Below are 24,101 nucleotides of genomic sequence, written 5' to 3'. Positions count from 1 at the left end.
ACTTGTGGTAATTACGTTAGCGGACACTTATTATAATACAACTGCTTATTATTACATCTATTCTAACAGCATATTACTTACTAATTTCGGTGTAAATAATGGCTTTTAGGTTAAAGGATTAACAGAGCTTCAATGTACAGTACACAGTATATTCCTCAGTGTTAATTAATTCATTTGTACTATATGCAAGTGTACAATGTAACAAAATGGACCCATTTGTAAACTTGCAGTTAAATTATGTACATACTAGACAATTTTGGAAATGCTTTGTTTTCTCTTTGTCCTAACCCACTAAAACCGGGGAAGCATCCGTGTAATTTTCGATTTTTGCGGTGGCTATTCAAAAATAGCAGATATACAAGCCCACAGCTGCAATTCTTTTGACTCTTAATGGGTTAGATTATGTACTAGACAATTTTGGAAATGCGTTGTTTTCTCTTGTGTTCTTCAAGCATAAGACTGAGCATGTCTAAAAACCACCCCTTTTTGTTCCTCCTGATCACACGGTGATCCTCAGGACCTGAAGCTGACGACGGAGACGTGCCGGGTGTACAGTCTCTACCATTCCCTCCACCACTACAAATATCACACGTTCCTGCATTGCAAGAAGGAGGTAAGGCCCGTCGCTCTGATCGCCTGACGTTCAGAGGGTCCCTTTGTCCCTCTGCTCCCCCTCCCTCATACTAACTTAGGCTGAACACGTCTATATACACACACGCACACTCTGTATAGTCATATTATGACTAATAACTGATTCAAAATGTTAATCCAGTTGAGCGAGATGTTTGCTCAACAGAAAAACATTTCTTTTTTAAACTCATTTATTTGTTATCGAGCAACATGACTGTGCAATGAAGTATAAATTAGTAAAAACAGCCAAACCTCAGACTTCTGAACTGACCACAGAATAAAAGTGCATAATTACTCTCATTTACATACTGGCAAGTATAACTAAAAGCATTTTAAATGCAGATTGCATGACACAAATAAGCGTTTCCTAATGTGTGTGTGTGTGTGCGCGCGCGTGTGCGTGCGCGTCCATGCTTGTGTGTGTGTGTGTGTGTGTGCATGCGTACATGCGTGCCTGTTTGTGTGTATTTTCTGTGTATCTCATTTTCATTTGACCATTAGGAACAGGTTTTCTTTTCCTTTTTTTCACTCCCATTTTCCTCTTCCAAATGCCTTGAATAATTGAGGTTTCTGTTTTACATGAAATTGGCTCTCCCAATGATTTCAGCCACATCTTCTGCATCACAGGGCATTCTTTCTCTACATTCCTACTCAATTCTCTCTCTCTGTATATAGCTTTTTGCCCCAGTACCTGTGGACATTATCTATATGTATATACATAAATACATACATTTATGATGTACAACCTATGGCAGTGTCTGTGGCTGGCGCACAGATACTCTGGACGTGTCCGACGGTAGCACAAATTGACATATGATATGTCTCCATATACGGACTGGACATGGCTGACGTCAGCACAAATCAGCGTTGTTAGGCAACGGTTAACATCAGCGCAACGGTTTCTGTTGTGTGTGACGTCAGACCAGAACTTGATCAGAGAGAGAGAGGCTGAGAGAGAGGGAGGGGTGGGGGGAGATACAATATTGGGTACCAAAACCTGAATACACTGATTCACGTGTCGTGAAGCTTCAGCCGCGTTTTCCGCTTGTACTGTACAGTATAAGTTAAATGCTACTGACTTCTGGCTTCCTTATGTATTACGGGGTTCATTTGGTTTCATTTGTGCAGAGTTAAATTGACATTATACTGTGTGTGGTCTCTTGACAGACGGACAGCATCGAGCAGGCAGCGGAGGACCCTGGCCAAGAAGAGGTGGTCCAGCAGTGCATGGCCAACCAGGGCTGGCTGGAGACCCTCTTCAACTCCTTCATTGAGTTGCTCACCCTGAGTGCCAAGTCCTGAGGGACGGAGATCCCCTGGGGTGGGGAATGACGGACAGAGATGATGATGTTGATGATGTTGATGATGACGACACCGCTACAGTGTTTAGGAAGCGCTCATATCCGCCCGTTTGGGGAAACAAACACGGATATTCAAACACAGTGTTTGGGAGAGAAAAACGTCGAGAAACAGTATTCGGGAAACCAAGATGTCCAACTGCAACCAAACTGCACAGGATGTGGTTTGGACCTCAACTTAATTCCATGCCCTTTTTTTGTTTTTGTTTTGGAAAAAACAATCGTTTTAACTTAAAAATGAAATCACGATATTAGTTTGTTTGATTATTCTTTCCCTTTGAAGTACCTCTTGATTTAGCCACTTGAACCCTCGCATCCCTGTTCTGTGGGGAACATTCGCAGAATATAGCCGATCTTGCGTCACGTTGTGAACTTGTACGGAATGGGTATTTCCGGCGAGGAGATACGGTGTAGAGGGGGGGGGGGGGGAGAGTGGACCAAGTACATACCTGACCCCGGTCAACTAAGTCTTAGTTTACCAAGTATAGAGGGTTTAAGTGGTTAAAGAGAAATGTGGGAGGAGCAGTGAACTTTGTGAATGTTTAAAGGGTGATGGCGTCTAGTCTTTACCTTATCGGGAGCAGGAGAGGACGATGGAGAATTCGTCGGCACTACAAGAGATTTTTCTCGAGATCTGCATACGTGGACATGCATACATGCACACGCACGCACGCACACACACACACACACACACACACACACACACACACACACACACACACACACACACACACACACACACACACACACACACACACACACACACACACACACACACACACACACACACACACACACACACACAGATAGACGCGTGTCACACACATCACACACACATTTAAACACTATAAATATGTATTGATAATAATGGGTTTGTATAATTTATACGAGGACATTTTTGAAAAAAGAAAAGAAAAAAAATAGTACCTTCCCTGCTGGGACTGTTTGCTGTCATTATTTTGGAATAATGTTTTATGGGGGCATTACATGAAATGGCCCACCTGCAATCCTTTGCTTATGTACACTTCCAACAGGTGCAGAAAAAAAAAAGAAACAGTGTTGAAGTGAAGGGATGGCGGGTTTGAAAAGACTATGTAATGTTCCCTTATTTCTGTCTGCTTTAATAAGAAAAATATTGAGGGGAAATGTATTTAAAGCTAAACTAAGTGTGTTCTTTCTATTAATTCTTCAAAAGACAATGAGAAAGAAAGAGCATTTTACGCCTGAAAAGAAGAAAAAAAAAACACACCTGTCCTTTTCTGAAAGAAAGTGTGGCAGGCAAAAGGTGTCAAACGCATACAAAAGTCAGTGTTTACTTGTTTGTCCTTTTTTATCTGTTTGTTGTTGATTATGATCATTATTATTATTATTTGGGAGCTTGGCCTCTCTGTTAGGAAACTCTTGCAGAGATTTTTTGTTGTTTTGTTTTAGTTTTTTGTTTGTAAATAATGTACAGCTACTTCAATCTCTAATTCCCAGTTCCTCTTCTGTACATGAACTTCCTGTATTTGACAAAAGGAAATAAAAATGTTAAATGACGAACACGATGACGAAAAAAACAACACTGGTGTATTCATATCATTGCTGTGTTTTTAATTTGTGGATGCAAAGATGTACAGTAACTGTAATTAAGCAACACATGGAGGAATGAGGGGATTCGATGTGATGAGAGAAGGCAAATTAGCTGAAAATAGCAGATCTACAATCTCACAATGAGTTGCAGCACGCTGTGAGCTTGTAGGATTTAACCAAATACCTCTAGTGCCCTCCTCATAAATTAAGTGCAAAGGGTAGTTGAAAGCCCACTCTCGCAAAAATAAATAGTAGGCCCATGGTACATGTTCCAGAGGTAGTGGATATAATTTTGTCATAATTGAAATCTATGAGAAAAAATAGATACAACATGGGATGCAAAATTAAAGTTCGCTGAGTCACAGCACTGAAATGATTTAAGGTAGGAAATGAAGAAATGTTGATAGAGGTAAAATCGGCAATAATTAAGGTCAATATTACAAGTGAACACGATCTTTAAAAAAAATGCAATTCATTTGGAGGACTTTTATTTACTTACTGTTCCAGTGGTATGCCAGAAATTATGTAAATATTACATAACAGCTGAATGAATGTGACTGTTATGAATTGCAATGAATGCGTTATAATCAGGAGTTCATGCTACCAGCTTATTCTATGCAGGTGGATAGAAACTCATTACTCCAACAGCTATACTGTTATTTACAGCTTTTATGTATATTGAATATTTATGCATGCACCAAATCTCTAGCCCTATCCCAGAGCGCAGTGCAGTATTAATGTTTCATGAAAAATGTCACAATGCCGTCGGCTCGTGAAATCCATTCAGAGCAATAATAATAATAATAATTCAAATCGTGAAATGAATGAATACTTTTTATTGCCTCAGGGACAAAAGCCAGATGAGAGAATAAAGAAAAGCTGAATTCCATCCAGCAAATAAGAAGCTATCTTATTGAAGCGTCCCATTAAAGCCTGATTCACACTTCGTCGCACCACAGTGTTGCACGTCGAAAATAGCAGACCGACAATCAAAATGATTCAATATTTTTCAAAAACGTTCAGAAATAGCAGATATACAGAGACACGAAGTGACGCACTGTGAGCTTGTAGATCTGCTGCTGGTAGATCTGACCATGATACTGACATGATACTAACCACAATACTAACCACAATACTGACCATGATACTGACCATGATACTGACAATGATACTAACCATACTGACAATGATACTGACCTGATACTGACCATGCCTTTATTTTAAAAAGTAAAAATGACAATGACCACATTCTTTTATCATCTGATAGAGCTCATAGAGACCTTTAAAATGATATATAAAAGTCAGTTGTGCTCCAAGCCCTCGGTATACTTTGTCCACCACTGCCTACAAGGTCTGCTATTTTCGGTGTGCGACACCGTCTTGCGACGGAGTATAACTTAGGCTTGAGTCAGAGTGTCTGTTGATGACGAGGCACATTCCATCTCAGTGACATCAACATGAGGGCATAAGCATAAGGTTTCATTCTAAAGCGTTCTACATGGTATTCAGTTTGAAGAAGAAAAGCCTACTGTCTACCTGAAATTCAAAAGCCAATATCCTTTACCACCTAAATACTAGCCTATAATAATTTAATACAATTCAGAAATGTTAAATACTATTTACTTTCATATCTCAGAATTTCAGAATTGTGTAAAAAAAAAAAGTAATGATTAAAAAGTGACACCAGGTTGAAAGTGATTAAAATAATACTGTTTTGAAGCTGAAGGCCAACATCTATAACAGAATCTTAACAGTGTTTTAGTGTGAAAACGTAGAGTAGATCCAATTCTTCAATGAGAATCATCAGGTAGCCTATATACATTTTATCTTTATATATTTTATTTTAGTCGATATGCAATACGTTCAGATTTAATAGATCCATTTTATCAAGCACCTGTGAAGGTTCATTTGTACAAATAGGATCAAATGTTTTTTTTAAATCCCCCCTCCCAATGTTTTTCAAATGTCATTTCATAAATGCATTCAGACTCCACACAAAGAAGTGGAGGACAAATCTAAGAGCCTTTCATGAAAACATGACAGACTTTGTTCAAGAGCAAAGAAATAAAGGATCAGAGAAGGTATAGAGTACCCCACCCCCCACACACACACACACACACACACACACACACACACACACACACACACACACACACACACACACACACACACACACACACACACACACACACACACACACACACACACACACACACCTCTCCTTGAAGCAATCACAACGTACACTTAAAGGTAAGTGGTGGTATTTATTCATGCTTAGAAGCAGGCGGGTTCTCTGGAAAATAAAGAGTAGGGGAGAAATGTTACGGTTGCCATGGTGAGCAGGAAAATAGTACAACCTGTGCCCATTTTTCTCCCCCTTTTTCCTCACTGTTGCTGGCTGCCTCTTACTTCTACTGTGGTGCAGAGTCTGCCTTGTTGCTGAGGGCTTTGCTTTAATACAGTGCTTCTCAACCATTTGAACTTCAAGGACCCCCCTGTTTCATATGCATTAGGCCTCGGACCCCTTTCTTTTAGTTTCCGGGACCCCAATCTACACCGTAAAATCCTCAATGTTCATTTAACCTGTGAAAGTGCACAAATGGAACCAAATGGACCCTTTACGAGTGCATTTGTACACTCTCGGAGTTACAGACCCGTAACCTGTGTCCATTCGGACCCCTGGTGGTCCCTGTACCTGACGTTGAGAACCATGTGGTTGAATAGAAATAGAGAGTATGTAGGTAGGCTATTTAGTATGTGTGTGGTGGGGCAGTTCCAGACCCCTATACAGTTTATGCTTAATGTACAGAGGTTAAAGTCGTAGCCACTTGTTAGCAACAAAACAATAAAGCGTGCTATAGGTAAGAATGGATATAAATGACCAACCATCCACCCTGTCTTTCTCTCTGTTAGGGTTCATTTATAATCCGCCGTACAACAGTGTCACGCGCTGGAAATAGCCGATCTACAAGCTTGTGAGCTTTGAGATTGGCTATTTTCAGCGTGCAACACAGCCTATACTGTAGGTCTTACAAGGACATATAAATCTGTCTTCTCTCTTGGAGTGTTTGTTGGTTGGTGCTCTGCCGTCTGTCTGACTCACTTTCAGGTTTCCGCCTCGCCTTTTACCTTTCATCTCTTCGTTGCTGTCGGGCAGAAACCTTTTATCTCCATATTTCAACTTCTCAAATGTGTTCTTCTTTTTTTTGTAAATGAGTGCCCTACTTCATATCATACAAGAGTGTCGCACAAAGGTAGTGAAAATAGCAGATCTACAAGCTCACAACGCACGAGCTTGTACATCGGCTATTTTCACTATTTTACTTAAAATTAAATTAAAAAATCACACCCAGTGTGAAGTGGGCGGTGTGGTCATCACAGTGGTCATCATAGTGATGGAAGCTCACTTCAAAAAATAAATACATTTATTGAAAAGAAGAAGATAATAGATTTTTGGAAGTCCATAATCTTATTTATAGGTTATTAATGTCATCATGTGTCTCGCTAGCCAATCACAGTGCTGAATAGAGTCAGCCAATAGAGTCAGCCAATCACAGTACAGCTAACTGGGCCAGCTGGGCCAATCACAGTGCAGGAAACTAATACTAATGAGATGTCCCAACCCCACTTATAGGGGCGGCTACACCGCCCAAAAATAGAAAAATAACAGTTTTGGACATACAAGGTTTCCACCCTCCTCTCCTTCCCCCTTTCTTCTCTCCTCTCCCCTCCTCCTCCTCCCCACATATGTAGCCCTGTGTTTTCTTCACCTCCCTCCCGTACTACTGATCCATGTCATCCACACTCTCCCACCACTCCTCCTCTTCGTCATCATCTTCCTCCTCTTCCTCCTCTTGCAGGGTGCAGCCTCTCATCTGGCCACACAGGGGCGCTAGCCTCCCATCCTCCATCACTCCCACCGCCTGAATGATCCTGTTGCTGTAGGAGGGAGAGAAAGAAAGGGACTGACAATAAATGCATTTGTAACTAGAAAAAGTGCTCCTCGGAGCACAGGTCTCCGCCAGGTCAGGTAGGCTATTGTGGCCTCCTGGTGGCGCTATAATAGGCCAACGTGAAAAGGGTGCCATTTCTTCTTAGGCCTTGCACGACAATCGGACACTGACTGCATTCATGATTTGAGGCATTTTGTTAAAAACATGTGTTTCGCCAAATTAGACCTGTTGGTGGCGCTATAACAGGCCAATGTTAAAAGGGTGGCATTTGTTCCTCAACATAGTGTGAATGTGCGTGCAAAGTTTGAGCGCAATTGGACGTTCATGATTTGCGGAATTTTGTTCAAAACAAGCCAATAATGCAAACTTTAGATGTCAATCTTAGCCAATCAGTATGGAATATGAAAAAATAAACACATCCGTCGTGATCACATGACTATAGAGATCATGTGTACCGATTTGCGTGAAATTTGGATAGAATTGGAAGGAGTAGTATAAAAGAATGTGTTTTACATAAGTCGGCCTCCTGGTGGCGCTATAAAAGGCAGATGTGAAAAATGCAGGGCAAAGGTTTTTCCTTGACCTCTAGGGAGTGTGCATACAAAGTTTTACACAGATCGGTGCAATTATAGGTAAAAACACGAATCGGCATGTTATAGTGCCACCATGAGGCTGATTTGAAAAATTTCAAATGGTAGTTCTTCCTCAGCCTAATGGGAATGTGCGTGCACAATTTCACGGAAATTGCATGCTGTGTTCATGATTTGAGGCATTTTGTTCAAAACGGAGCACTCCTGCAAACTTTGGAAGACATTTTTAGCCAATCAGGATGGAATATGAGAAATCTGAAAGACCCGTTTCGTTTAATGACTATAGAGATACTGTGTACCGATTTGCGTGATTTTTGGACAAAATCTGTAGGAGTACTGTCAAAAAATATGTTTTGCACAAATCGGCCTCCTGGTGGCGCTATAACAGGCCCATGTGAAAAATTTGGGTCAGAGGTTCTGAATTGGCATCCAGGGAGTGTGTGTGCACAGTTTCGCAGCGACCGGGGCAACGGTGCCTGAGATTAGCTGTTCACAGACAGATGGACGGACAGACACACGGACACACGGACACACGGACACACGGACACACGGACGGACAGGGGGTAAAACATACTCTCTCGCCATGCCTTTCGGCCTGGCGGAGACAATTATTGTGATACGATTTTCCTCCTTTTTGTATTTGAAATGCCAGAGATCCCAGGGATAAAATATGGTATCAAATGGGCGTCCGTGGCCTAAACCATATCAAACTGGGGGACCTTGAAATTCAACCTAACCTTTTTGACAGCATGGCAGACTCACAGAAATAGTTTTGTGATTCTGTATCTGTCTGTGTGATGCTGTGACCACTGGTCCAATCAGTGCCAAATGTCTTAGGCCAAGTAGGAACCTCAATTCATGTATTTTTTAATATTCTTTTTTTTTTTTTTTTTCCTTAAATTTTTATCCCGCGATTTTTGTAACCCATTTTTTTCACCCGGTGCCAATTTCCTAAGTGATCCTGGGCGCTACACCCGCCCTACACCAGCACTACACCAGTCCCCCACAGTAGGGAGGCCAGGGCCGAGCTCATGCTTCCTTCAGGCATGAGAGCCAACTGACCTTCTTGTCACCTGACAGGGGGGAGTTTCCCTGGTTGGACGTAGCGCGTGGAAGGAACACGTTATTCCAACCAGTTCCCTTCCCCTCCATCAGGCGCCCCGGCTGTCATGGGGGAGGCGGTATAGCGACCAGGATTACTACATGTTTTTGTGAGGGTATTAACTACCCTAGGAGACACGGGGAGAACATGCAAACTCCACACAGAGTAGGCCCTTTCGCCAACCCCACCTAGGGTATGGGCGCTGATGACACGGAGGAGAAGACACGCCCCCAGCGCCCACAGCGTCCCCGGCGGGAATCGAACCCAGGACCTTCTAGCTGTGAGGCGACAGCGCTAATTTTTTAATATTCTTTCATTTCATGATGGAAGTGAATGACAGACAGTCGGATCGGGCTGAAACCTTGCCCATGCATTGAGTTATATGTTATAGAATGATACATCATAGATCAGTCAGTGGTTCTTAAGCTTTCTTATGTCAAGGGCCCACAAATTAATATGCATTTGGCCACGGACTGAAAATATTTTGTGCCAGGGACCCCCATACAAGATTTGTGTTGTTTCACAAATATTCATTCATGTTGTTTTCTCCCCATTTGGTGGCCAATTACCCATACCCTAATCTAGAACCTATGTCTAACCCTAGCCTTAAATCTGAGCTCTATATAACCATATACAGCCCCTTGTAATGGCGAGGAAATAGTATCCAGAGGCCATTCAATCTTATTTTTGGGATGTTTGCGCCTAAAGAAAAGCACACCTGGAGAGCCTGTTGAACATGTCCATGAGGTGTCGCGCCTCGAGCTCCTTCTCTTCGTCCGTCATGCCCTCCATGGGGTCAGGCTGCTCCTCCTCCACGCGCCCGGTCACCAGGTTGATCCTGTCCTTGGCCTCGCGGTACTCCTCCGTATCCGAGTCGGAGTCACTGGAATATTGATTGCGGTTGTCCACCCTGCAGCCACCGACCAGAAGTCCCCGAGCGGCCAGCAAGCCTGCAGCATTGCCGTACCCTGTGTACTTGATGAAGCGTCTCACTGGCGGGGACACAAATGTTGTTAGACGATTACATGACATTATGAGCAGGACAAAACAGATTATGGCGCGTCCGAGTGGCACAGGGGTAGACTTCTTGCCCACCACTGTGGAGACTGGTGTTCGATTCCTACACGGTGCCTCCGGCTTGCCCGGGCGCGCCAACAAATACAAGCCGGCGAGCACGCATTACACACCCTCCAGGTGAAACTCCTTATTGTCAGGTGAAAAGAAGCAGCTGGCAAGTTCCATGGGTATCGGAGGAGACATGCTGTTGTCTACACCGTCCCAAAAACATACAGGGTTGGCAGTGACAGGAACTATACGCATGGGAGGGAATTGGCAAATCACGAAATTAGGGAGAAAAAAAAGGTTGACGATACAGTCTAATAATACTAGAATAAGAACAAAATACTTACTTTGTCGCACTTTTGCAAAGTAAGAAAATGTAATATGTAATATTTCTCAAGCAACAGCTGGGCCTTTAAGGATTTGGCTGTTGATTGTCAGCTTGAAAACATAATGTCAAATTTTGAACTTTGGAACTTTAAAAATGTTAAGTGATACTCTGGGGTATTTGGGGCAGTGAATCAAATTGCGTTTTGCTAGACTTCACAGTGAGAATTATAGTAAAAGGCAACTTTTCAGGTGTCAGATGAGCATTGAATTGCAATAAAAATGCAAAAGGAATGGTCTGAATTGGTTACAGTTTGCAGCATGTATATGAGGGTAGACAGACTTTGGTGCTTTTCCCCACTGCACCGGCCAGCAAGTTGTGGGCATACAATAACAAATGCACATGGATGTACTGTCTGTAATGGTGCCTACCAAATTTCCGTTGTTAGGCACGCAAATCTTATAGACGGCTAGCCGTCTAGCGGTCCGTCTGTAATCTCGCAAACTGATGGCCTGATCAACGGCAAAAAAAAAAATTCACACATGTTCTATCCTTTTTCTTTTTTTTTGTGCAATAATTTCATTTTATAATGGAAGTAATTGGTGCTTGGAGTGTCAAAATTTGGGCACAGGTGTTATATTATATAAATATGATGATGTTACCATAACTTCAGTAGCCTATCGACTGCTCAAGGCTGCATCTTCTGCTAGCCTCTCTTTCAGAGCCAAGCCAAGTGTTATCACTGTTAGAGGGTCATGGAGTACAAGAAGTCAGAGATCCACATGAAGACACGCTGTTACTGGACCCCATCTTGTTTTCTTTTTTGATTAATAAAGGTTTATTTTGTTCAAACAATAGAAGTTAAGAGCAAACAAACTGTATGGTAAACCTTGAGACTGAGAGAGATTTGACTAAAATGCAAAAAAAAAAGGGTTTAAGGACATAAAATGTCCTTAACCACTTAAACCCTAAATACGTTGTTGACGGAGGTCCCCCTCGGGGGGTCTGTACGTGGCCCTGTCCTTTGTTCCCCTCTGCACCAAATCACTTCACTGAAAATAGCCAGTTCTTCACAGCTTCATGGCAGCAAGGAAGTTTAGGTGCGCTTTGCCAGGGGAAAGAGAGGCAGACTCCTCTTGAACTCAGTCATGTCCTGCACTAAAGTAGGCTGTGGCAGGGACGGGGCTGGAGCCAGGTCGACATCATTCTGGGTAGGGAACTCGCCCACAATGGGGCAAGAATCCATCTCCTTAGAGAGAACATGCACAGACACTTTGTGTCTCTTGGGGGCATCTACTGCCAACAGTTCTCTGTAGAAAAACATTAGTTTTTCTTTTGTCAGAGTTTTCAGATAGGACACCTCAATGTTATCTCTGTCGAAATTATACTGCTGTGACGTTATCTCCGCCCAGTATGTTGCGCACTCTGCAGACAACTTCTTGGGCTTGTCCAAACGGTGGATAGCCAGAGCCTGGATGTGCTTCTGGAAGGTCTCCTCGCTCATCTCCTCTATGGACGTCTCCATGGTGTGCAGGAAGGCCTCCACGCGGCTCTCCAGGTAGTGTGGAGCCTTCTCTGACTGGATGATGAAACGAAGGCCCTGGACTCGATTGGCCCTGCGGGGCCCACTGAACACTAAGTAGCCCAACTGTTCTTTGGTGCGCAGTATATTGAAGCATGGCTCAGAGATGATCTGGCAGAATAACTCCAGCACCATGTTCTCGTGAGTGTTCTCCATGCCCATCTGGTAGTAGATTTCAATGGCACAGTTGTTGTGCACTTCGTTCCTCTGCTGGTACGTGTACCAGCCACTGTCCGGCACCTGCACTTGCCTGTAGCGAATCAGCTCGCTGGGGAGGAGGGGTTTGGTGTGAGCGTGCTCAATAAGAGTGTTCTCCAGCATCTGTATAATGCCAAGAGCACACTCCTTGGTTATGTTGCCATGGAGAAGGGCTTCAATATGCAATCGTGACAACAGCTGAGCTATGAAGACCTTGAGGCTTGGGAGAGTGACATCCTCCAGAGTGCCTCTGAGCTCATCTTTGGTCCAAGCAACCTCAGTCATTAGCAGGTGGAGGTAGTATATGGCGTGCTGGTGAGGCTGCTCTGCCCTGAAGTTATTCAGAGAGCGCATGTACGCTTCCTTGATGATGTCAAAACGATTCGCGTCAATCTCAAAACTGGTCATCTTCTCAATTATTTTCTTCAGAAGGATGTGTTGCTTGTCGTTGTAGCCCTTCACAGACAGAAACATCCCATAGAAGGTAATTCGTAGGTCATAGTTCAAGCCAGCTAGCTCGGCTGCATATGCATATTCGTTGAGGGAGTCCTTGAGGAGCTCCAGGTACAAATATGCCATGTTAAAATGCAAGGGGTCCACATACACAAACGGGCTGAAGAACTCAAATTTTAAACAAGCCTTGGGCAAGAAGAACTTGTCATCCTGTTTGAACCACACCTTGCTCATGGCAGTGTCCTTGATTAAAGTGGGGAAGGTTGGGGAGTCTTTCTCCAGAGGGTAGATCTCAAATTTATTGGGGATGAACTCGTTCTTCATAGGTAACTTGAACTTGTCGTTGAGGTTGGCGTTTGCCCATTTCTGGATGACCTCATCAGAGATGGCCTCCTGTTTGTACTGTGTGCCATACCACTCTTCAATCCTGTCTGTCTGCCCTTCAAACGACTTTGACACCACCGCCACTCTGATATGCTCTGGTGTCAGCTTATCCAGCACCATCTCTATAAGATTAGGTTTGAAGTCCTCCAAAAGATACTCCGCCACCAGAATCTCCTCCAGAGGGTAGTAGTGCGTATAACCAGCCACTTTGGAAGTGTAGCTGTCGGGCCGCTGCTCTTTGTCCTTGAACCTGAAGGCCACTTTGTTTAAATCCTTGCACTCCTGAAAGACCCACTCCTGAGGACCCTCAGTGTGCAGTTTCTGGATGTACTGGAACATGTGGAAGATGATGTCCTCTACGTGCAAGAGCCCCTCCTCAGTTAAATCCACATTGATGCTGAAGAACATGAATCCTCTCGCTCCTTCTTTTTGTCCTCCAACCAGTGTGTTCACCCAACCTTTGGCTTTGAGCTCAGACAGCAGACTTCCTGGGCCCTCGTGACCGATCAGATGTCCTAAATAGTGCCCTGGGTTAGATTTGTAGTACTTCTGCAGGTCTGGGATGGGGAAGGTCACAGACAGGTTCCTGATGTCTTTGATAGGCACCACTTTGTAGAATTGTCTGAGATGTTTCTCCTGGAAGGGATGCTCAGGAAATTCTGGTATAGGCACGTTCTTGTTCTCCACCTTTCCAAACAGACCAACCGCCATGGAGGTCAACTCGTCAAGTGACTCTCTTCCTAACACGCAGAGTCCCATTATGTTGGAGGAGTAGAATGTGGAGTGAAAGTTCAGCAGCTCCTGGCGCATGTCAATGCCATCTTTAGAAGGCATTGACTCAAGGGTCAATTTGTTACCTGTTCCAAATTTACTAAAGGGGTGGTCAGGATTGCCAGTGGCCTTCTCTAACTGAATCAACCTCCAGGCATCGTTCATTAAGTTCTTCTCATGCTCGGAGTCCACAGCGTTCACCTCCCGGTCCTTACAGCTCTCATCGAACAGCGGGCACAAGAAAAACTGGGCAAACCTATCCAGGGCTCCTTGCAAGTGCTCATGGGACACATCAAAGTAGTAGTTGGTGTGTTCTCCACTGGTGAAGGCATTGGAGCTGCCTCCGTGCTCGCTGAGGAACTGACTGTATTCATTTTCCTTGGGGTACTTCTCGGTGCCAAGGAACAGCATGTGCTCACAGAAGTGGGCCAGGCCCGAGATGTTCGCAGGGTCTGACAATGAACCTACATGTACATCCAGTGCTGCTGCTGATTTGTCTGTGGTTGGGTCACTGATCAGCACAGCCTTTAATCCGTTGGTGAACTCCAGGCCTCTGTATAGACGCTTGTCCTCAGGAGAGTGAATAATGTCACTCACCACCCTATTTACTACAGCTGGGTCGGTCATTCTGAGGGGCAAGACAACACTAGACTTTTTAGTACGTATTCCTCGATGCCCTTGGAAATGAATCTCTTGATTGATCTATTGATCATTGGGTGCCCACAAACTCTGCAGGGTCTTAACATTTTATATAAATACAGTCCATTTAAGCTGAGTTCTTGACACTTGCCTCATCACTATGTTATCACTATGATGTCAGTCATGCCCAAATAACATGGAGTTCCATGTTAGTCTTGCCCCAAATATAGAGATGCCCAAATATGTTTGAGATGATGTGAGTCTTGCACAAGTCTTGCACAAGTCTTGCCCAAGAAGTCCATGGCGTCAGACATGGATGCCATGAGAAACCTTTTTAAGGAAAGGAAATATTATCTTATAGAAATCTTACTATATAACAAAGGCCCTAACAGGGAATGAGCCGGACCATTGGACACACGTAGGGTCAGTAGACCCACAGTTACCCGAGAACTCTGGCCTTCTGGACAGGTCTCTCAAGTCGTCCTTGGAGAAGAGTACTCGGGTAACTGTGGGTCTACGATCATGACTGTAGACAGTGCGGACCTGGAGATATGGGGTTCTACACTGCTCCAGACTGGCCTCCAGGTACTCTAATCAGAATTATCGGGCTCCATAGCTCAGACACAGACACGCGTCATTCACAAACTGCATATCGTCCCTTTACGTCTGTGTAAAAAAAAAAATTAACCAATGAAATATATCAAAAAGCGCCTCTGACAAAACCTCCCAACTCCTTTGGATCCTCAAACTGTCCGTCAAACCACGCAACTCCACCCCCTCTCCTCCTGCTGCTGTGCCGTTCCACAGCACAACGCAGTGAGCGCACACAGACAGAGGACAGATCTGCTGCGGACATGAACAAACAGTAACAACGCAGGGTTTTCCCCCCGTAGTCCGTTAAAACTATGCAGTGTACCTGTTTATCAAACTTAGCACTGACGCTAATGTTGTAAAAACAAGTAATTCTAAAATCTATTAAGTGTTTAATGAGGAAAGCAAGCCCCCATTTGAAACCTCTCCCTCCGCTGCGATTGGAGCTATTGTCAGGCGTCAGCTGTTCGGACAGAACTCCTAACTCCACTTGAGCTGGATTTGGGTAAAGTGGTGATAATATAATGATACATGCAAGTATCTGACAATATATAAAGTCACTATACCAACTTTGATGAGGCAGTATCGCTTTGTTTTAAAAAATATAAGGTTTTCTTCATTTCCTGAAAAACGTATATTTTGGTTTTTAATTTCCTGAAAAATTAGCGTTTTGGAGTTAGCTGATTGCGGCCGGACAGCAGAGATATCTAACCTCCTATCCGTAGCTACAGATTGCACAGGGAAGTCACGCCACTATTGGACCCTGTTTTTGAATGGTCCACTTTGAAACTATCATGAAGACATGAGCCAAATGGTCCAATTGCCAACCCCTGTGGCATGAAGTATTAGCATGCTGTGTTCAGACTTTAAGATGTAGTGAACATGTCTCAGATGCAGTGCCAGTGAACAGTATGCAGTACACAGTGTGCAGTGAACAGTATTAACAGTATGCAGTGAACAGTATGAACAGTATGCAGACAATATACACTATGTAGTGCACAGCCGTACCATTCTCTTTGCAGAGCACAAAGAGCAGCTCAGCAGCACAGTGCTTGACCTCTGTGTCCACATGGGTCATCAGACGGACCAAGCGGCCCCTCAACGTGGCCCCCTGCTCAGGCCTGAGAGCCACGTCACGCAGTGGGGGCAGGATCTGTAGAAAAGGTGTAGTGGTGGGGAGGTGGAGAGGAGGAGGAGGATCAGAAATAGAATAGTTGGTTTGTCTTAAGTACCAAAGAGATGGAGTTTGTGATCATTGGCAGCGGCCTCCTTGAATTTATTTTGCCACGTAAGGCAAGTTTCATTGATCACAGATAAGCCATACTTCTATGTTGTCGTAGAGCTAATAGCAAAACACAGAGTCAAACCGCTCATGTACTCATTTCACCACCTCTATGTCTAGAAAAGGAAGTGGTCAGAACTTGAAGTGATGAGAAGTACCTGTTGACGTAGGTAGTGGCGTGTCTCCCTGTGTGCGCGGCAGCTCTCAGTCATCAGGTTAAGCACTGGGATCAATTTCTCTTTCAGCTTCTGACCCTTTATAAGAGGTAGGCAGAGTAACAAAGTACATTTATTTGAGTACTGTACTTAACCCCTGGAAGCCTAGCGTCCCTATTCTGTGAGGAACATTCGCTGAAAATAGCAGATCTAGCTATCAAGCTCACAAGGTGATTGTACTGTATTTAAATAAAGAATGACAATGGCTGTCCTTTTTGTCAATTTGATTGCATTTCTATGCTGACATTATTATAGTGTTTCTTTAGGCTTTGTGTAGCCTTAGTCACTTAGTGGGTCTGGTGTCAAGTGCATTCATTACTAGATGGTTTCAGAGTTACAAGGTTCTGTAAATGCACTATGAGAACAAACAATATACTGTACAGCAGCAATGTGTTCATATTAAAAGGAAAATGCACTTTTGGATAATTAAGTATTAAAAGCAAGTAGTCCAGTACTGTAGCTCAAGTAAACATTATGACTGAGCAACCTTCAGGTGTAATGGAGTAATATTTGACCAGTAGTATCTATACTTTGACTCAATTAATGGGGTTGAGTTAAGTACTTTGTCCACCACTGGAGGTAGGTGACAAAAGGAGACAAAACATTAATTATTATTTATTATTAATTATTGAATAAATTATTGAATTAACCACTTTCAACCTGGCAACCCTATTTTGGGCACGTCATAATACGCTTTCAAAGAAAAATAAAAGCAAAATAAAAGAAATCCCAAACTTTAAAAGTAGCAGATCTACAAGCTCCCAATGCATTATGTCAAGTTGTGAGCTTGTAGAATTATTGTCTTGTTATGGGGGGGTGCGTGAAATTTAAAGTTTGACAACCACCTGTTATAGCTACACCCAGGCCACCAGACCAGGGGTCCTTGGAGTAGTTCCAGGGGGTCCCCAGATTAATGATAGATAGTTAGTAACCAAATGGACCCTTATGGGTCTGTAACTCTGAGAGTGTACAAATGGAACCATTCCATTTGTGCACTCACAGAGTTAAATTAACATTGATTTTACTATATAAATTGGGGTCCCAGAGATAGAAATGCCATTAAATGGGGGTCCGGCGTAGCCAAAAAAAATGCATGTCAAACTGGGGGATCCTTGAAAGTAAAATGGTTGAAAATCACTGCTAGAGCAGTAAAAGTCTTCTCTCGTCCTTGGCATATCTTGTCAAATGGGGGTCCGTGGGCTAATAAGTGTCAATTTGGGGGTCCTTGACATGAAGAAGTTTGAGAATCACTGCACAAGACAGCAGACAGAAACTGACCCTGTCCAGACGTCTCTCCATAAAGAGCAGCATGGTGTGTACAAAGTCCATGTTGACTCCCTCCCACTCCCGGCAGCCGTCCGGCAGACGGACAGACACCAGGACATCCAGACACGTCAGGGGCACTACCGACAACATGTTCACCGTGTGACTGTGGGGAGACAGCAGGATGGATGGTGGAGGAGAGGGGGTTAAACATCAAGTCAACATCACCTCAAGCTATTACATGTCCCACTAAGTACCACCAACAGGGGGCAGTTCGCCACAAAATATAGAGGTGTTGTGCTATGGAATGCCCACTTCCACCTAGTGGCAACCACATCCTCCCTTCCTACCTACAAGAGAAGTCTGTTAAGTAAATTGAATACACTAGATGGTAGGCAACCATAATTGGTGTCAAGTATGGACCTTTGAAATATCTTATCTTTACTATTTTCACATGGCTATACTGTAGTAGGCTATCATGTTTTTGCCTTGTCCCAATCATTTTATTTCCGTTTTGTTTTTGTCTCTTTTACCCAGTCTGTAATTTATTTTTTCTTTATCTTATGTTTAGTTCACGGACATTTTATTTTTTTCTGTCTTGTTTTTTTTTTCTTTCTCTGTTCATTATTTATTGTTTTTGTTTTTAATAATAAATAAATCAATATATATAATATATAATGTTTTAGTTTTAGTATGGTTTTAGTCGAAAATCTTCAGTTTATTTAGTTGACAAAAATGTTTTTTGGCAGGCCTTGATGGCATCGTAATGCTTGATTTATTTAGCTGCCAAAAATAGACAATCTACAAGCTCACAACACGCCTGCGATGTGTTGTGAGCTTGTAGATTGGCTATTTTTGGAGCGTGACACCGACTCGCAGCCAAGCATAAAATGACTTGTATTAGTTCTACTGGATCTCTTGTCCACTAGTCCCTCGCTAACATTTACAGTTTTTTGTTTGTTGATGAAATTGTCAATATATTTAGTCATTGTTTTAGTCATCATAGGTAGTTTTTATTTTGTTTTCGTCAGTGAAAGTCATAGTTTTAGTCGACAAAATTAATACTGGTAGATATGCCAGCCGTTGGCTGGCCAATATACATAGTAAAATCTGTGTTAATTTATCGCTCTGAGTTACAAATGGATAGATTAACAGTTAACACTGAGGATTTTACTGTGTACAAGAGCAGGTCTACTACACAACTATCAAAAGTGTTGTGTGCCACTGACCCCTTGAAGTCATCAGAGAGGTCTTCTCCATCACAAGACAGCTGCAGACAATGGCGCAGGACAGCCACTAGCTGGCGAAATTGTGCTGCCTCCTCCTGGAGAGAACGGAGTAGAGAGATAGACCACAGTCTCGCTGTTCTCTCACAAATACTAAACAGAAGATGTTCATTTTGTTCTAGTTATATTGATCTTTGAAAAGACAGGGACAGGGAGAAGACCCTAACCCAAAGAGGGAGAAGGACACAGTCCAGTAGAGATGGCAATATGAACTGAAGAATGTACGACTTATGCGTGTCTAGTGCACTTGTTTTATTTGCTTCCTTAAATAAAATAAAAACAGAACAGATATTGTCTTGATAGGGTATTGGTTGATAACAACAAGTCTGCATCTTGTTATTGAATACATCTGTGCTTTTCAACCTTTCACTAATTATGGCTTTTAGTTAAGACAGTGAAAAACTGTCTCCTGTATCAACCAAAGATGTGCCACCTCTACTTTTAATTTGTAAATTGTGTCAAAATGGACCCCCCCCCATCCCCCTAACAAATCCAACCGTGATCCTAGCTTTTCAGCATTCAGCAGCTTTTCAGCACCAGTGGCCTCAGCCTGCCTCACCTCATCTGGCTCCTGCCTGTGAACCCTGGAGGTGATGGTGAAGAGTGTTTTGAGGATTTCAATAGCACGCTGTGTCACCTCCTTAGAGATAGATGGAGCCTCTTGGTCAGTGAGCACCTCGTAGCCTTCGCCCCATCGTGCATCCAGGCACTGCTCCAGGACTGAGGTCAGCATAGACACACCCCTGTCCTGTGAAACAAGGGAGGAGGGCAGGTGAGAAGGGAAGCATTTGAGGAGATAGGATTAAGGTGAATAGCCTGGATTATTGTCTGTGGGAAATGGATGAAATATCTGAGCAAAGGAATGGCCTGGCAGTGAAATTACAGCACTAATCTGTCTTTGTACCTGCTGTAGTTGTTGTCTGAGCTCTGGCCTCAGAGCCGTCAGTAAGAAAAGCAGCCGCAGTTCATAAAACTGCCCAGTGGATGTCACCCTGCTCTCAATCCCCAGCTTCAGTCTCTCAATCAGACCAGGAAGGAACCTGATGTAGATGGTAAAGATGAGAGGGAGAGATGAGGATGGGATCAGAGCGCAGAAAACATGGGGAGAGAGGATGCTGACACTTTAATATAGATTTTCTCAACCACTCGGACACACAGGTTAAATATTGTTAGGTGATAATATGTAATTCATAGTTCTAGATTAGGCCATGAAAATACTAATTGCACATGATCCACCAATACTTGTAGCTTCCACTCTTCAAACCAATGCTGCGCAAATAAACACAGTTTAGGTGGTGTAAATGGCACGCACAAGTGACCACAATGACCACAGTAATGGCAACTATTATTGTTGCAAGTCACAGAGGTCTATAATCTATCATTTCTCCTAACACTTCTTTCAACAAAATGTGGGTTGGTCTCACTGCCATTTATTTTATTTTCAAACTGAAAATATTGTCCACCAATAGGTTAGTTTCAGTGTGTTCATACTTCAGTCTAAAATGTAAGACATTAAAGGATTTGTTGGTCGACTATTATGTGTCGTATTATTTATCCTGCACCTTGGACAGCTCTCTGCAGTTGACACCTCACCTAGCATGCCATCAATCCAGCACCTTGGACAGCTCCCTGCAGTTCACACCTATCATGCCACCTATGTACTGGCATTTTGGTGTGTTTCAGGCAAGGATTGTTTTGGTGTTTTCAGCACACTCTGGTGGACACATTTGGAGACAGATTAAAATGTTCCCTCTCAGCTGGTGACTCATACTGTAGTTGGTGCTGAGAGTGCTCTTTGATGTCACAGAGCACAGAGCTCACCTCAGTAGCGTGTTTGCGCTTCCAAGCTCGTTTGCATGAATCAATTAGTGAATACGATCTGTGTGCTGTGCTCTTTGCTCAGGCAATAAAGGTGCAGAAAGAACACACAATCTGCCTTTGCAAAGCGTGTTGGTGAATCTGGGGTTTCTCAGTGTTCAGTCTGCTCACCTCAGGGTGCTCGCCCTCTCTTGTGCCCTGTGGCTGTTGTAGATGACGTTGCACAAGGTCTTCATGGCCTCCTTTCTACACACCTCCCCATCCTCTTCTTTCTCCTCCTCCTCCCTCCTTTCCTCTCTTGCGTCCTTCTTCCCACGAGACAGTAGGCTACCCCACCACCAGTAGCCTACCCCACCATGAGTTCCTTCACCTCTCCGGTTACAGCTTTGGTAATCACCTGAGGTCGACGTGGCAAGAGAGCTATGACCGCCGCTAGCTGCCGCATCGCTGACAGGGTTTTCGTTATCCACCACGACCACCTCGCAAACCCTTGGCCCATTTCTGGATGTCTGACTGTGCAGGTACATGCAGCTGCCTTCACCCTCTTCGTCATCCTCTTCAATCTGGCGCTGGGGGGCAGGGAGGGAGCTGATGCCGCCCAGGTGCGCCAGGGTAAGGAGGGCATCATCGGTGACCAGGGGCTCCAGGGCGTACCGGTCTCGGGAGAGGATGCGCAGCGTGCACAGGCACACCCGCAGCACACATGGCTGCAGGCGCCTACGGATGAACTGCAGCAACGCCGCCGCCATTATCTGGCAAAATAGAATGATCACAGGACAAGCATGCAGGAAAGAGAAGATGAGGAAGACATTTAAGGAGAGAAACTACAAAACTACAAACTGCAAAAGCACACAAAAGGTTAAAGATAAGGAACCAAAGTGTTCATGCACTTTACACACACACGCACGCATGTGCACACACACAAAAATCTACCTTTCGAAGTATGAGATCAGACTCCTTCTCCTCCTCATCATAGCTGTCTGAGTCGGAGCCAGGAACATACATCCTCACTTTGTTCTTCCTGAACTGGAGAATGGAAATAAGATTTTACTGATGGGGAGAAAAAAGTAAATATGAGAAACAACTTCAAAGAAGGCTTATAACAGTTGAATACAACTGGATGGCAGCTAGACCTGAGGGCTGGTGCTTAACACAGTGAGCTGGCTGAGTCACACAATATGCAATCAGCTTTGTAACATGCATAAGTAATCGTTGTGCAATCAGTTTTGAAACACACTGATACTGTACATGCATGCATGCGTGTGATTTTGAATTTATCAGCTCCCATTTCTGCTGGGAAACGTGGGTAAGAAAATGAACGAGAAGCACTATCTGCTACCGAGGTGCCCTTGAGCAAACCACTCAACCATATTATGAACCGTAGCGCCCCTATTCTGGGGATCTCATTAACAAGGACATGGACTCTATTCGTACTAAGGTGACAGAAAAGAACATGGCGGTTGAGTTCAATGGAGAAGTGGAGCCCTGTTCTATTCTGATCCTCAAGCTATATACAGTAGGTGAACATTTGGCAAAAATAGGCAAGATCTGATCTGATATTTTCCTTGAACAGATTTGGAGTAGTAGAGGGAAAAAGGAGGGGACCAAGTACAGACACCTGGGTACCCCGGTCCAGAAAGTACATATAGGATTTAAATAGTTAACCCCAAATCCCTACAGTGGACCTGCAGAGTGGTAGAAGACAGCACAGTGGAAGGATGTGATAGTATTGGACAGTTCCCGGGTGTCAGCGTGTGTACGAGCATGCGGCACAATGTGGCTGAAAAAACGCATGCGTACTCAGACAGCTTTCCACGGATCAACGATGATCAAATATTACCTCTTCCAGTTCTCGTTGCTGCAGTCATGTAGTCCATGGACAGTGTTGGAAGGCATGCAGAGGCATAAGAACAACCAACACATGAATGACTTTAAACAAGCGTTGAAGACAGCAGATGTTGTAATGAAAAACGGATGGAGGAATGCTAAATAATACACAGAAAAGAAAAGAAAATGAGAGGGAGGGAGGAGGGAGAGGAGGGTGGAGATGAGTGGAGGGCGGATAAGCAGGCTTTAAGTCTATTTAGAAGGTTAATCTAAGCCTTTGTTGTCCAGGCTGACAGAGGGCAAGAGGATCAGGGTCAATGGATCTCAGACGCATGCAGTGATGAGGACAAATTGCTGGATCTAACAAGTGTTTTGTTTGATGCCTGACCTTTCGCCTCTCCTGCTCCTCGACATTGAAAAAGAAGCACTCGGCATACTGTCGGAGAAAGGCAACACTCAATTCAAGTCAAACTTTATGTGCGTTCAACTGCAGCAGTAAATTTCACACACAGATAAACTACAGTAAATGTACTTCACAGGGAAAATAATGATAATTATGCAAGGATATAGAAATGTGGACTGAATGGAAAAGTATACTTTACAACTATACTAATGTAAAATGCATTTTTCTGTAATGCCAATTCCCAAATAAAGAAAAAGAGCCCAATAGTGATACAGCATCTTTGTGCATGTAAACGTGTGTGGTTGAGGTGTGGTGCTGGGTTGAACGAATTGGTTCGAACCCTGGTTCAGCCAAGTGTTGGATACGAATGAACCCCTTGCAGGTTATGCAGGGGTGTGAGGAAGAGGTGAACAAATGAGTCACAGTTACAAATTGTAGGAGTCCTCATATGGCTCTTTTTGACTATGAAACTTTACAGAACCCATGAAGTTCTCCTGGTTTCCATTATAACCAGAACCGGTTCTGCAGAAAATAGCCGATCTGCAAGCTCATAATGTCGCATCGTGGCGCTTTGTGAGCTTGCAGATCGGCTATTTTTGAGACATTTTTAAAGTAAGTTTTAGGTTCCGAGAACTCTGGGTTAGTACTGCCTCCTGAGCAGGGCCCAAATATAGGTACAGTCAGGGTTGCATTGCTCATGGGACGGCCTTGCACGCCGTTGACCAGGAGCACGCCCAGGCACACGAATAGATTTAAAACGACTTTAAATTCACACCTCAACAAAGTGTACAAAGGCT

The 24,101-nt window shown here is 43.6% G+C and overlaps 3 protein-coding genes across 3 annotated transcripts in view; 1 reads left to right on the top strand and 2 right to left on the bottom strand.

Moving 5' to 3' along the window:
* The window catches only part of prr12b (proline rich 12b), a 39,176-nt gene extending 35,659 nt beyond the window's left edge, over nt 1–3,517 (top strand). Inside the window, exons 16-17 of the mRNA XM_080446842.1 lie at nt 518–613; nt 1,798–3,517. Of these exons, the coding sequence (XP_080302968.1) occupies nt 518–613; nt 1,798–1,932 (231 nt within the window). The 3' untranslated portion in view covers nt 1,933–3,517. The remainder of the gene's footprint in view (nt 1–517; nt 614–1,797) is intronic.
* Nucleotides 3,518–7,342: 3,825 nt separating this feature from the next.
* The window catches only part of LOC308099598 (chaperone Ric-8A), a gene marked incomplete at its 3' end in the record, with an annotated part of 17,563 nt that continues 804 nt past the window's right edge, over nt 7,343–24,101 (bottom strand). The window contains exons 3-14 of the mRNA XM_080448335.1: nt 23,290–23,337; nt 22,915–22,932; nt 22,008–22,100; nt 21,246–21,826; nt 20,161–20,296; nt 19,816–20,004; nt 19,200–19,294; nt 17,986–18,136; nt 16,651–16,746; nt 16,219–16,363; nt 9,924–10,197; nt 7,343–7,499 (exon numbers count right to left, since the gene is read on the bottom strand). Coding sequence (XP_080304461.1) covers nt 7,343–7,499; nt 9,924–10,197; nt 16,219–16,363; nt 16,651–16,746; nt 17,986–18,136; nt 19,200–19,294; nt 19,816–20,004; nt 20,161–20,296; nt 21,246–21,826; nt 22,008–22,100; nt 22,915–22,932; nt 23,290–23,337 — 1,983 coding nt within the window. The remainder of the gene's footprint in view (nt 7,500–9,923; nt 10,198–16,218; nt 16,364–16,650; nt 16,747–17,985; nt 18,137–19,199; nt 19,295–19,815; nt 20,005–20,160; nt 20,297–21,245; nt 21,827–22,007; nt 22,101–22,914; nt 22,933–23,289; nt 23,338–24,101) is intronic.
* Nucleotides 11,689–14,607, bottom strand: LOC308098463 (insulin-degrading enzyme-like; the record flags this gene model as incomplete). Its single annotated transcript, XM_080446825.1, has 1 exon — nt 11,689–14,607. One exon carries the CDS (start codon nt 14,605–14,607, stop codon nt 11,689–11,691), a length of 2,919 nt encoding a protein of 972 aa, XP_080302951.1.

This window comes from Gymnoscopelus braueri (assembly GCF_963280865.1).
Source record: "Gymnoscopelus braueri genome assembly, chromosome: 13".
Taxonomy (NCBI): Eukaryota; Metazoa; Chordata; class Actinopteri; order Myctophiformes; family Myctophidae; genus Gymnoscopelus; species Gymnoscopelus braueri.
This window is presented reverse-complemented; position numbering and strand designations above follow the sequence as displayed.